The sequence below is a fragment of the Grammomys surdaster genome, unplaced genomic scaffold (genome assembly GCF_004785775.1).
Source record: "Grammomys surdaster isolate TR1022 unplaced genomic scaffold, NIH_TR_1.0 270, whole genome shotgun sequence".
Lineage (NCBI taxonomy): Eukaryota > Metazoa > Chordata > Mammalia > Rodentia > Muridae > Grammomys > Grammomys surdaster.
The window spans coordinates 1,148,930-1,161,032 of record NW_021604711.1 but is presented as its reverse complement, the minus strand read 5'-3'; the positions used below and the strand labels follow the sequence as shown (position 1 = coordinate 1,161,032).

General features: G+C 51.5%; 1 protein-coding gene across 4 annotated transcripts; it reads right to left on the bottom strand.

The window, feature by feature from the left end:
• Positions 1-5,883: 5,883 nt before the first annotated feature.
• Rnf112 (ring finger protein 112) lies at positions 5,884-11,507 on the bottom strand. Of its 4 annotated transcripts, XM_028776565.1 has the most exons (15): positions 11,299-11,494; positions 11,127-11,167; positions 10,936-11,004; positions 10,135-10,420; positions 9,764-9,970; positions 9,518-9,646; positions 9,211-9,315; positions 8,795-8,845; positions 8,430-8,486; positions 8,277-8,351; positions 8,027-8,147; positions 7,756-7,925; positions 7,623-7,676; positions 7,400-7,474; positions 5,887-7,315 (listed from the first exon to the last, which is right to left on the bottom strand). In XM_028776565.1, exons 1-15 carry the CDS (start codon positions 11,350-11,352, stop codon positions 6,845-6,847), a joined length of 1,965 nt encoding a protein of 654 aa, XP_028632398.1. In that variant the 5' UTR covers positions 11,353-11,494; the 3' UTR covers positions 5,887-6,844. The 4 variants fall into 4 exon arrangements, with proteins under 4 accessions (XP_028632397.1, XP_028632398.1, XP_028632399.1 ...); XM_028776564.1 differs by having other exon boundaries at positions 5,884-7,315; positions 8,277-8,486; positions 11,299-11,507; XM_028776566.1 differs by lacking the exon at positions 10,936-11,004.
• Between the last annotated feature and the right edge of the window lie 596 nt (positions 11,508-12,103).

Here is a 12,103-nt window from a genome sequence, read left to right as displayed (position 1 = left end):
GGAGGGAGGGAGGGAAGGCAAAGCCTCAAAGAATGTTGGAACAGTTTATAGTATAAGGAATTGCCTCATCCTCAAATCATAAATAAAGTCCAACCAAAATCTTTAAACTACGCTAACAGGTGACATATATCGAGGGGTCATGTTTGAGCAGTGGCTGGCTTGGGGCTTCACATACATAGTACTGCTGGTGAGATCCAGAAGCTCCCAGCCAGCCTGGAAGTCGATCTGTACAAACTGACTCCAGGAAGCTTACTAGGGTTGCCATTCTGGGGTCAGAACTTAAGTCTGCGGCAGGCTAAGAAGGCACAGAAAATGCTAGGGACACAGACGGGGAAAAGAGTCCTTCACCCAATAGTGGGCTTGAAACCGCTCACAGGCTGAGGCAAGAGTCCCAGCATATCAACATTTGCTGTGAAGAGTGCAGGGAGAGGAAGAATATTTCTTTACATGTAGGTAGTTTATTTCAAAATAGCAATGAGCTAGGCTCATGAATGAGTATGACTTTGGGGCCGGGCATTATTTCTTTCTCCAGACATTTTCTGGGCAACTCTAACAAAACACTTAGTGGATGTGCCTCCCTCCCTGCATCCCCAGGGTCTAGATCCTTGCAGTACTGTTTGTAGTCCCATAACCTCTTTGACCCTGCAGGAGGCACCCAGTGACCTCACTTGAGTCCCTCAGTGATTCGTTATAGATAACAGCTTCACATCGCTGGACCAACCAGATATGACAGGCAAAGAATGCAGATGACTCCCAAATTCTCTCAGAGACATCCACACCTATGCTCTGGGGTACGCCCCTCTTTCTCCTAACCCTGTGACCTAAAATCTATATTAAAATATCTTTATTAAACCCCAACTCTGCTTCATACTAACCCATCCTAAAATTCTCTTTCTGTGTGGGTCTGTCATGCAGCAGAGAAAAGTTGGGGAAATGGGGACTTAATAGACTTTGATGAGAACCAAAAATGTCACCAAAAATAAAGCCACTCAAGGCCTCACAGGCCACAGCCTCCAGAATCCACCTGGGCAAAACAGTGACATCTCTAAATGGCAGGGCAGCCTTCTCATTTAAAACCCCAGTTTTACTATGACAAGTAACTTCTGCTCATTTTCAGAACTATCCCTCACAAAGTAAATAATGAACGGGACAAGAAAAGCTGTAAGTGACCTCAGCTAGACCACAGGCGTTAGCTAGCAATTCTATAGCTTGCCTCCACTGCTTGGTATTCTCCTCTGAAGAGGGGTTTTAAAGCACCCCCACTATGCCCCACTATGTTGGGCAGGTGGCATTATCCAAGATGTGTTAGAGGCTAGGCATGGGGTCTCATGCCTATAATCTCAGTTCCCAGTAGGCTAGAGGAAGATTGTATGAGTTCAGGCCAAGCCTGGGCTACACAATGAGTTCTAATACAGCTTGGTCTAAAGAGTGAGATCCTTTCTCGACACCCCTCCCTGCCAGTCAATGACAACTCTAAGAGATCTGGAGCCTGTCAGGAGGAGTTCTTAGCACAGGGTGCTGTGAAAGTATCTCCTGTGCCAGCTTTGCCAGGGACCTGGAGATAGGTGGATTCTATTGGAGCAAAGCTGTGGAGGGTAAGAGGGCTCGTGTGGTGTGTGGGAAGCCCAGGTGGCCGGAGGGCCCTGTCTTTCAGGAATGAAGTAGGTCATGCTGAGTATTCCTGCAGACACACCGTCCTCTGCTTAAGTAGAACAGATGAATCAGACTCTGAGTCCATTCCGTGCTCTCCCTGGGAAGCTGCTAACACTCCACTGCTAGCCTTGCTAAAGATGACAGGGGCCTCACAGGCAAGCTTCGCACTGTTCTTTGAGCTCTCGTCTGACAGGCTATGGATATGGGTTCAGACCACGGCCTGTGCCCAATTTAGTCCAATTCTCTCATACTGTGTTCAGTGCTTAAAAGGACTTCTCTTTTCCCTGCCAAACCTGAGATCAAAAAAATCAGAAGGACCTAGAAAGGTCCTCCTTGGAAGCCTACCACCCCATCAACAGTCCAGAGATTTCATGTACAGAGAGGTGTTCTGGAGAAAAGTCAGGCTATCCCCACATGGGGAGGTCTCCCGTCAGTATTCTGATGTGACCATCAAAGGAAAAGATTAATGCATGTGGGCTCATGCCTTTCACACAAAGCCAGCTCCCCAGGAGCAGTACAGTGGGGTTCCCACCAGGACTTCAGCCCTGTATTCTCAAGACTAACTGATACCGGCCCATTATAAAACAGCTATTATTGTCACAGACAGCCTTGGTGGCCTGTGTTAGTTTTTCATTACCATTACAACTTGACATAATCAACTTGTAAAGAAGAAAACCTTATTTGGGCTTCCAGCTTCAGAGGCATCAGCACAAGGTTGGCCCCACTGTTTTCAGGCCCATGGTGGGACAGTATCACCGGCACACAGGCAAGCTTCTCCACTCACGGTGGCAGGAAAGCAAAGAGAGAAGGGGCTGGAGTCCCAGCATCCCCTTCAATGGTACATCTTAGTGACCTAACCTCCTCCCATGGTTCCCATGATTTAACATCCTACCAATAGTAACGAGAGACTAAAAGCAAGCCTTTAACATGTGGGTCTTTGGGGACATTGGTCTAAACTCTATCGTATCTGATTTGAATTAGTGATTTTAATTACTCTAAGACTCACCGTTTACTAAAAGTTGGTACATTATTTTCTAACACTGCTTTGTTTTTCTGCACTACCAGTCTTGGGCCCCAGAAGTATGTACTCACCCCGACAGCATGCCCAGGGTAGATGTGGTCTGTAAAGACTTGCTAGATAGTCCTTGTTAGGAACAGGGCCAGTCCATCGTACAAACATGCAAGGTCTTTGACACTTGAACAGCTCTCTCTAAAGGTTAAGTAAGCTTTACCCAGGACTGACTGTGTTTCAGGTCCTAGCCATGTGGTTCCAGCATTTTATCATCCTGGTATCAGGGTATTTTAAATAGATGTTCTGACCCCTGTTTATCAGATAGACCTAGTGGGAACCTGTGAAAGCAGGCACGGTGGAGATGCTGGGAAGTCTTCCTGCCTCAACAGTGAGCACAGGCTGCATCCTCCTGGCCATAGAGATGACTGTGTGATGATTAACCATCTTTGTCAACTTAGCTAGATTAGACTCAGCCAGATCAGTAAAGCATGTCTCTGAATGAGTCTGTAAAGGCCTCCCAGGGAGGATGAGGGAGAAAGACACACTCTAAATGCGGATGGACTATCCCATGGGCCAACGACTCAGATATAATAAAATGGGGCAAAGAAAAAGAGGCCAGCAAGAGACAATATTCTCTTTTCTTGCCTCCTGGTTGGACAGGAAGTGAACAACCATCATTCACCTTGTCTCCTCTCACCGTGGGCTCTGCCCAACACATAGAACCCAGTGACCATGAACCAAGACCTCTGAAACCATGAGCAAACCCAGTCTTTCCCTGTCAGCTGTCTGTTCAGATACTGGCCACAGAAGCAAAAGTACAACACAGGTGGGATTTCTTTTTGTCTCTGCACTGTCATTACCGGATCACACAGGATCAGCCTGGTATACTGAATGTGTGTTAAGAGAACTACCTTCCTTCTTTTCCACATTAATGGAGAGAATATTCTGCTTGGCAAGAGACTTTATTTAAAAAAAAAAAAAAAACCTTCTTCCTCAACCATATGGGTTCTAGATTCCAAGTATTTATAGGTGGGCGGCGAGCGAGTGGTTTGTCATGACATGAGCCCAGCTGTGTGTTCCCTTACTGCTTGACACCCAACCGGTGTTTGTCAGTGTTGCTTATGGCAACACCCCGTTTCAAAGAACACAGGTCTGTTGGTTGGTTAGGAAGGCAATGCCACAGTAACACATCAGCTTGATGTCTCATTCATTCAATGTAGTCAGAGCTTCTTCCGGCTCGTGATGTGGCTTCCTGAAAGCCAGTGGAGTAGGGCTCTTGCACGTGGCAAGGGGCTTCAGGTTGCTGGCTCTTTGTGCCTTTTGCACTTGGCATCTTCAACACTATGGAGACTTAGAATTAGGAGCTGCAAGGTATGGCAGCACTCTCTGCCCCAGAGACTTGTGACAAGAGAATCTTGGAGGCCTGGGTTATAGTCTATAACTATAACTATAGATCTATAGTCTCATAGATCACAGAATCAATGTTGAAAGCCCAGTACTAGTTTGGAGTATTGTTAAAGGTATCTCAGGGCTCATAAATTGGACAGTTGGCCCTTATTAGACCTTTAAGAGCTGGGTCCTAGGTTAGGTCACTAGGGATACTTCCCTCAGTAGGAGTTACTACAGTTCTTATGAAACCCTCTCTCTCTGGTTTCCTGTCTTGCCACATGAGGCTCTTTCTTATACGCCCTCCTCCCACACTATGCCAAACACCACGAAATCCTCAACAGAGCCAAGCTGATACCAGCGCATGCCCTTGGACCTCCAAAACTGTGAGCTAAAGACACTTCTCTTGATAACATGCTTGGCCTCGAGAATTTTACTGTAGGAATGAAAACTGTAATTAGACACTCAGAAGCCACCTAGAGTTAGAAGGTTGTCCGGAGGTCTGGAGAGACCTAAAAGGACTCTGCCCAGCAAGGGATTCTGATATCAGAAATCCTGAGTTCAAGTCCTAGTTTGTCTGTCACTAGTAGTTTCAGCAACACTGAGACACACCATTTCCCTGAGCATCTGTGTCCTCCTCTATACAAATGTATACAATGGTATATATGCCATTGTCCATGCTGATGGCTTCCAGACTTAAGGAGAAGAAGCTGCTTGGGAATCAATCTTTGAAAGATACAAGGCCTGAGAAAAATACCACAGAATATTCATTTTTCTCACAGAAGGCTCTCTAGCTGAGCCAACTTCTCCCATCTGCTCAGTAAGTACAAAGTTGACCTTGGGGTTTCCTCCAAGTTCTTGTGGGAGGGGGATCCTAAGCTACACAGCACCGCCCTCCGAGTCCTCGGAGGGCCTTCTGTCCCAAGCTTGCCAGCCCGAATCTCTGGAAGGCTTTGCAGCTCATGTGTCTCCCAGACGACGGAGGAAGGGGTCTGTGATGCACCCAGAAAGTCTAGCTCCACAAACACTACACACTGTCTAGACCCTGTCCCCATGCCTGGCCCAGTTTCCAAAAAGAGTCACCCTCATTTGCCCTTGCCCCACCCAGTTTCCTCCCCAGCTCTGAGATGTTCCTGTGTTATGTATTTGTCCATCGGTCCCAGACCATATCCTCTGCCACACCTCAAAATTTCCCTGAGCTGGACATGCAAGCAGAAGCATCCAGAAAGGAACATCTTGATTTTGGCAGAGCCCTCAATAGCACGTCTTTCAGTGTCTGTGCATTGATGCCAGCCTGGATGGCAGATCCTCTGTGTCCCCCCTGGCCTGCTGGTCAGTCTTATTTGACAGTGTCTTGGGTCTGCTCTGTGAAATGCAGAATTTGGACAGAGAGAGCATGTCATAATTCTGAGACTGGAGGTAGGACTGGGAGGAGACCCTGGTGTAATGTACTGCCTAGACCTGCATGATGGATCCTGGCTTCTCCCTTTCCCAGGGTCTGACCAAAATCTTCCTGCTCATGCCTCCTTCTGTCTTCTGCTGGAACAGATGTCAGCTCCCTACTTACTGACAGGGTCATCAGAATCAGCTTCTCCAGGGACCAACGAGAAGATCCAAAGTTTCAGCAGACAAGCCTGCAAAGGTGGCTGTGTACTTGGCTCTTGGCCAAAGCCTCCTACTGCCAAGTCAGGGCATGGTACTCCTCAGATCACTTTGAATTTCAATGTCCCTGTCACTGCCACATCCTGATAATGGAAGCCCTTGTCACCTCCCCCCCACCCCAAATTCCTTGGGAGGCCAAATTCTTGTTTCGGCAATATACTGAGAAGTTGCCATTCACACGCACACATTTTATTTTTATATAAAATAAAGGGTCATATGCCCAACATCCTTTATAGTTTAATAGCCCAGAAGTTTCTTTAGAAATCTCCATCCCCTGAGAGAGGCTCCCTGTCCACAGGCTCTCTGGGGGCTTGTTGTTCAGAGAGCTGCATCAAGGAGGTCTTACTGTGTGCCACAGAGGCCCCACAGCTCAAGCGAAATGTTTAAAGACAGAGCTCATTTCCTGCACTTTCCTTTACCACACTTTGGCAGAACCTGGCATGGGCTGCTTTAGCACAGAATGCAATCAGAGGTGTGGTTCTTTGGCATGTAATCTGTGTTGATCCATCCAAATGGGCTTGGCACAGGGCACGGGCTTAGGAGGGCTGCAGGAAGCTGGGGTACAGGGCGGTTCAGGACACACATCTGGACGCCCAACTGCAGAGCAGGGAGGCCAGCCAAGTCTGGCCTTCTGGAGCAGTTTTGGGAACAAGTCACCACTCCAGAGTTATAGCTCTGTCTATCATTCCCATCCCTGCCCTGTGTGCCCTCCTTTCTCTTCCCTGTTGGGGACCCCCAGCTCCAAAGTCAGATATGCTGGGACCTATCCCAACTGTAAAATAGATGGATTCTGGATCCAGGGGCAAATTTCCAGGCCAGGGCCCTCCAAGGAAATAGACTGGAGCGGGGTAGGGGAGACGGGGGCCTTACGTGGTGGGAGATCCTAGGTTCCAATGAGTAGCAATTATCCATAGCCAGAAACAGGCCTTACTCCTTATCCACTGTACTCCAAGCCTCGTGGCAAGAAAGCCTCCTCAGGTTTCTGGACTCACCTTAAACCCCCAGCTCAGCAGTGCTTGGCATGGGGAATTCAACAAGGCCAGCATATACGTGGTCCCCTCTGAGTCCCTGGCATGTCCACACCCTTCCTCATGCCTCTCGTGTATTTCACGCTTCAGCATCTCCTAGCTGTTATTCTTCCTGGAGTAGGGGCTCTCGGTCCCCTCCTTGAACTCTCTCATCTTCCTCTTTCTCCATGCAGCCCACAGTAGCGGCCAGCCCAGCACCCACACCACCCCCAACTACAGCAGCCCCAGTGGCCCCCACCGCGGCCCCAGCTGCCACCATCCCAGCTTCAGCAGCCAACGCTGCTGCTGCCATGCCTGCACCCACCACACCCCCTGCCAGGCCCATGAGCCCAGCACCTACAGCGCCCCCTACGGCGGCCAGGTGGCCACAGAAGCGCATTGTGTAGGAGTCCATGAAGGCCTTGGCTTCTGCCTGCAGCTCGGCTTCCAGGGCCTCCAAGGTCTGCTCTCTCTCCTTGCACAACAGGGCCACACCGTGGCGGGCCAAGATGGCATCCTTCTGGGTAGAGAGGAGGTTCCTCATAGTGTCGGGCAGGACTCGTAGTGCAGAGAAGATGCGCTTGGTGGCTATGTCCTGTGGCAGTGGGAAGGAAAGAGGGTGGTCCAACTGGGTCCTCGGCTATCCTCTCCTTCACACCCTGCAGACCCTGAGGCTCACCTGCTGTCTCACATACTCCTCAAACTCCTTCTTGGCGGCTTCCACTTTCCTCAGGTCATGAAGCTGAGCAGCCATCTGTCCACGGGAAAACCCAGGCTGCCTGCCTCTTTCCTCCTCAGCTAGGGATACTCCCGATCCTTCATCTCCACTCCCAGGACTCGCAGACCGTTACCTCAGGTCACCCTCCCTGACCCTATCCTTCCCGAAGAGAAGAGCTCATTACCTCATCTGGAGAGCTGAAACTGGGCCCAGTCTTCCCCATCCAGCCAGAGAGGTTCTGCAGAGACACCAGAGCCAGGTCAGGGAGGGAGGAGGAGGGGCCTGCAGAGTCCGGGCTCCCTGGGAACCTCTCACACCTTGATCTCCTGTGCTAGCTGCTGCCCTGTGAGCAGGCGTCTGTCTCCCCTAGCCATGGCACGCCCCTCACTCCAATACCCTTGGCAGCGGCTCTTAGCATGCTGAGGGGCTGTGCTCAGTACATCCGAGATGTAGGCCCGGAAATAGTGGGAGAAGTCATCTTCTACGTCTGAAAAAGAGATTCCTTGGGCTGAGGAGCCTGGGACTGGGGGAGATGGGACCAAAGCTGGAAAGCTATGCCAGGGAAGTCTCCACCCCTGGGACTCTTACTGCCTCCTGGGCTTGCTTGGCCTTTGTTTATCCACTGCCTCTCAGGAGCAGGAAGGAGGTAACAGCGGGCCCGTTTCCCTAGGAGCAGTTCCTGGACCTTGGGGTATTTGCCGGACAGCTTCTGAGAGACGGATTGCATAGATCTCTGAGCCAAGGGAGTAGCCTCTCTCTGTAAGCACACCCCTGGGACCCCACCCAGCCTCCATCACCCACCACCCTGGCATCAATCTCGTCCCTCTGCACCACTTACCTGGAGTATATCCCCCACATGCCCCTGCCCTGACTTATTATGATGGGAAGAGTCACGGAGTAAGAGATCCAGATGCTGGAAGAGAAAGGGTCCTGCCACCGGCAGCCGGGATTGGTGTGTCGGGATTGACAAGGCTAGAAATAGATGTCTTACCTGGATCGGTACCATTCCATAATGTTTGCCCATCACCTCAGCCACATGAACGAACATCTGGGAATGGGTACAGAGAAATTTAGGGTTGGGCCACTCCAAGGGCTAGAGTTTGTCCCCTAAGCCTTCTTTCTAGCCACTATGGACCACTATAGAAACCAAGATTCCAGCTTCCTGGTTGGAGATTTTCTGGCTTTGCTCCAAATCAGGCACCTCATATTCAACCCTCTGAAGCCCACTAAGTTGACTCAAGTCTCACAAAATCCTAAACCTGAAAGGGAAGACATGATTTCCCTTTGGTCCAGACCTCCTGACCTTGTGGTCAGAGAGTGTGAAGGTAACAGCTTTAATATTGGAGGCTACCTCACCTCTAGATACCCCAGATCTGTGTCCTTCAGCTCTTGGGAGGTGTTCAGGATCTGGAAAGAAAACCTTAAGATGCAAGATTTGAAGAAGCAGAAAGAGTCCAGTGAAGGGCTCCTGAGCAGCTTTATGTTCCCAGAACATAAACCCAGTCAGGATGAGGGCCTCTTCACCTAGGTGCAAGCCATCTTCCAGACTTAGAGAGTTGTATGGTCCCATGAGCCTCTAGTCGTCCCCCAGTCTTATCATTGCACCTCTACAACTACCCATCTGCCCACCTTCACCAGGAACATCTTCCTCCTTCCGGAAGCACCTTCTAGAACCCAATGGACCCTAGACACCCAAGCCTGTAACTCTCTGGGTTCTGAGGAAGCCGAGAATGACGGGCAGGATGGCCACCCTGCCCAAGCACCTCTCTCACCTGGTAAGAACTGAGCATCATGGTGAGAGCACAAAGCTTGACCCTGGTCTCCCTGCTCAGTTCTGGGCTCATGACATCTCCTGTGTCCACTAAGAACACAGCCACCTATTAAGGACACAAACCAAAGGGTTAGGACTGTCTTGCTCCGCCTAATTCCTTTCTTTGTCTTTACCCTGGAGATGTCCTTCTCGTTCCTCTCTCCTTCCTGACTGCCCTCTTCCCTCCCTCTCCCCTCTATCTCTCCACGGTGTATCCTCCACTTCCCCTCCTTGATCCATGCTAACTTCTGTCTACTCTTCTCCCTCACCTTCTTCCCTTCTTTTCCCAGCAGGAAAGGGTGACTCCACATCCAGATGCCCCTTGTGAGGCCATTGCCACCCCACCTGATCCCAGGCAGAGACCCCTCTGCTCTGGGCCTGCCATTGTCGCCAGATTCCTAAAGGAGGAGAAGAAGGTATCAGGTAGTCCTTTCTACATCCTAAGAAATTTAGCTCCCCTCCCACAGCCAACCTGGGGCTCTCATTTTGTGACCTCCTGCCAGCCCCGCCCTCACCAGGCCTGGTAAGCCTCTGAGCAAGTGGTCCAAAAGGAAGGACTTTCCTGAGTGCTGCTCTCCCAGGACAGCAAGTAAGCAGACAGGTGTGTCCCTGGCCAGTGGATGCTTCAGGCAGCGGTTTATGGCCCCCATCCTGAGGATGAGGCCTCCAGAGGCATTGATTCGTACCAACAGCAGACGCTCCGCTCTCACAGTACAGGTCTCCTGGGCGGGACAGAGAAGGGTCCCCTGAGTATCCCAAATGGAACTGACCCCCAAGTTGAGAGTGTGTCCAGCCTGGAACTCTGTGCCCCTTCTGGACAGTACAGAATAGGGTCCAAGCTTAGATCTAATCAGAGATCTCTGCATGCAGAGATCGAGTCCCTCACCTGCAGTGCAGGGGGCAGAGGCCGCTGTGGCAGGAGCTTCATCCTCTCCCCTAGACTGCGGAGGCTCTTCTTTTGCTTACAGATTTTCCGGCATTCAGGACAGCATGGTAGTTCACAGCCTGGGATGCGGTGCGTGCTGAAGCATCGGATGCAGAAGTCGTGGCCGCAGTCCAGTGAGATGGGCTCTCGAAGCCTTTCCAGACAGATGGAGCAGGTAGGCGGCTCCCGGGTTGGGGAGGGACGGTGTCCCAGGCCCAGCTCCAGCTTGGGGAATGATGCATGGGACCTGGAGAGCAGGACATCATCCGAATGTGGGATGCCTATTGGGTGCAGGGTTTGGAGGTCTGACAGCTTAGGGGTGAAGGCCCCTCTATGTAACCTCAGCTTCCTAGGGCTGCCTGGAGAGACATTCTTCACTTCCTTGCACCCCGGACCATCCCAAGTGAGAGCAGCAGAACAGAGGGGAGAGGGTACCCCAGAGAGCAACCCTCAGCAATCCTGGCTCTACACATGCCAGCCATGCAACTGTGGGTGAGGTCCGGCCAGGGCTGTGGGCAATCATTAGAGATGACTACCTCATCTACGAGGTGTCCAGGGCCAACACTCAGGAAACCCATAGACCACCAGCCTTTTCGTGGCCGGGCTTCCTCAAGGGGGAACAAACTACAACCCCAGATGCTGGGCTAGTCAGGAGAGGGAGGTAGCTTCCTGGCACCCAGGCAGCCATTCTGCAGCTGAACAGATGGCCAGGTTCTCAGAGGATTCCTTGCGATCTCTGAGCTGAGCATCTGTAGCACCCACCTGCTTGTCCTGGTCCCTCCCTGCACAGCCTGGCCCATCCAGCCTTGTGCTTCCTCCCTAGGGAGAACCCTGTGGAGCGTGCAGCAAAGGAGTTTGCTGGACTGCAGAGATCCGGGCTCCTGGACCAGCCTTGCCAGCTGACCTGATAGGCCCACTGCACCAATCCCAGCCCAGAAGACCCCGTAGCTCACCAACTGTTGCTGCTGTTTCCCATGAAGCTTCGTTTGCTCTCCTAAGGGGCGAGGAGACAGATTTAGAACAAAATCCTTGTCTTCCTCCTGGGTTTCCAGGGTCCTTCCACCCTCGCGACTCCCAGGTGGTTCTTTCCCACTCCCAATTCCCTTTCCCGGACTGAAGACTTGCCCGTTTGCCAAGCCGATGACAAAAAGCAGTGACTGACAGGACGGGCCTCGGCATGAGAGGCTGGAATGGCAGAGGGTCCGATGCTCAAAGAGGAAACCCACCGAGACCGTTTCCCGGTAGGACGGACAGCTAGAGAAGCAGGTGGAGGGTGGAGAAGGGGGATGGGCTCCTCAGTGGCTCTGCCTAGCTGTCAGCGCTGGAGAATAAATGAGCCAGTCAGAAAAAAAGAGAGACTGTAAAGGAGGGTGGATTCACCCCAGGGGGAGGAGACAGGGCTGCGGGTACCAGGGCTTCGGAGGAGGGATGAACCAAGCCCAGCTCAGAATCCCTGGCAAAGGCTGGGATGCAGGCAAGGCGAGGCGGTGAATCTCCATGGAGACAAAAGGGAAAGATAAGGACAGGGAGGGGGAGGGGGAGACAGAAATCGTGAAGCCACGTGGATGCACCTGGCACAGCAGGAAGAGGCTCCGGGTGGAGCCCAGAAGAGCGCCACCCCTACAGGAGCAGTTGGGGTCTTTGGAGTCCCAGGGCAGGGTAGGCAGAAAGGAGAGATGTAGAAAACAGGGGCGTGTGCAACTGGGGCAGACCTAGAGACAGAGAAGCTTTGGGTCCTTTCAACCCCATTACCTACTTTGACTGAGCATTCCCTCTATGTAGAGCTGCAAGATGCCACTGTGTTCTATGTGACATGGTGCATCTTGCCACCGTCTCCCAGGGCTTGTCACTGGAATTTGGTGTGCTAGCTTAACCAAATTCCTCATCATCTGGGGCTCTGCAACTCTCCTGATGGTGGAGAACTATTTAT

Excerpts from the sequence above, each read along its gene's own strand:
- Rnf112 (XM_028776564.1), bottom strand. The coding sequence starts at position 11,352 with ATGCCGAGGCCCGTCCTGTCAGTCACTGCTTTTTGTCATCGGCTTGGC. Across the intron at positions 9,971-10,134 it reads CTCTGCCCCCTGCACTGCAG|GAGACCTGTACTGTGAGAGC; the intron begins GTGAGGGACTCG and ends TGTCCCGCCCAG. Across the intron at positions 7,316-7,399 it reads AGGAGTATGTGAGACAGCAG|GACATAGCCACCAAGCGCAT; the intron begins GTGAGCCTCAGG and ends CCACTGCCACAG.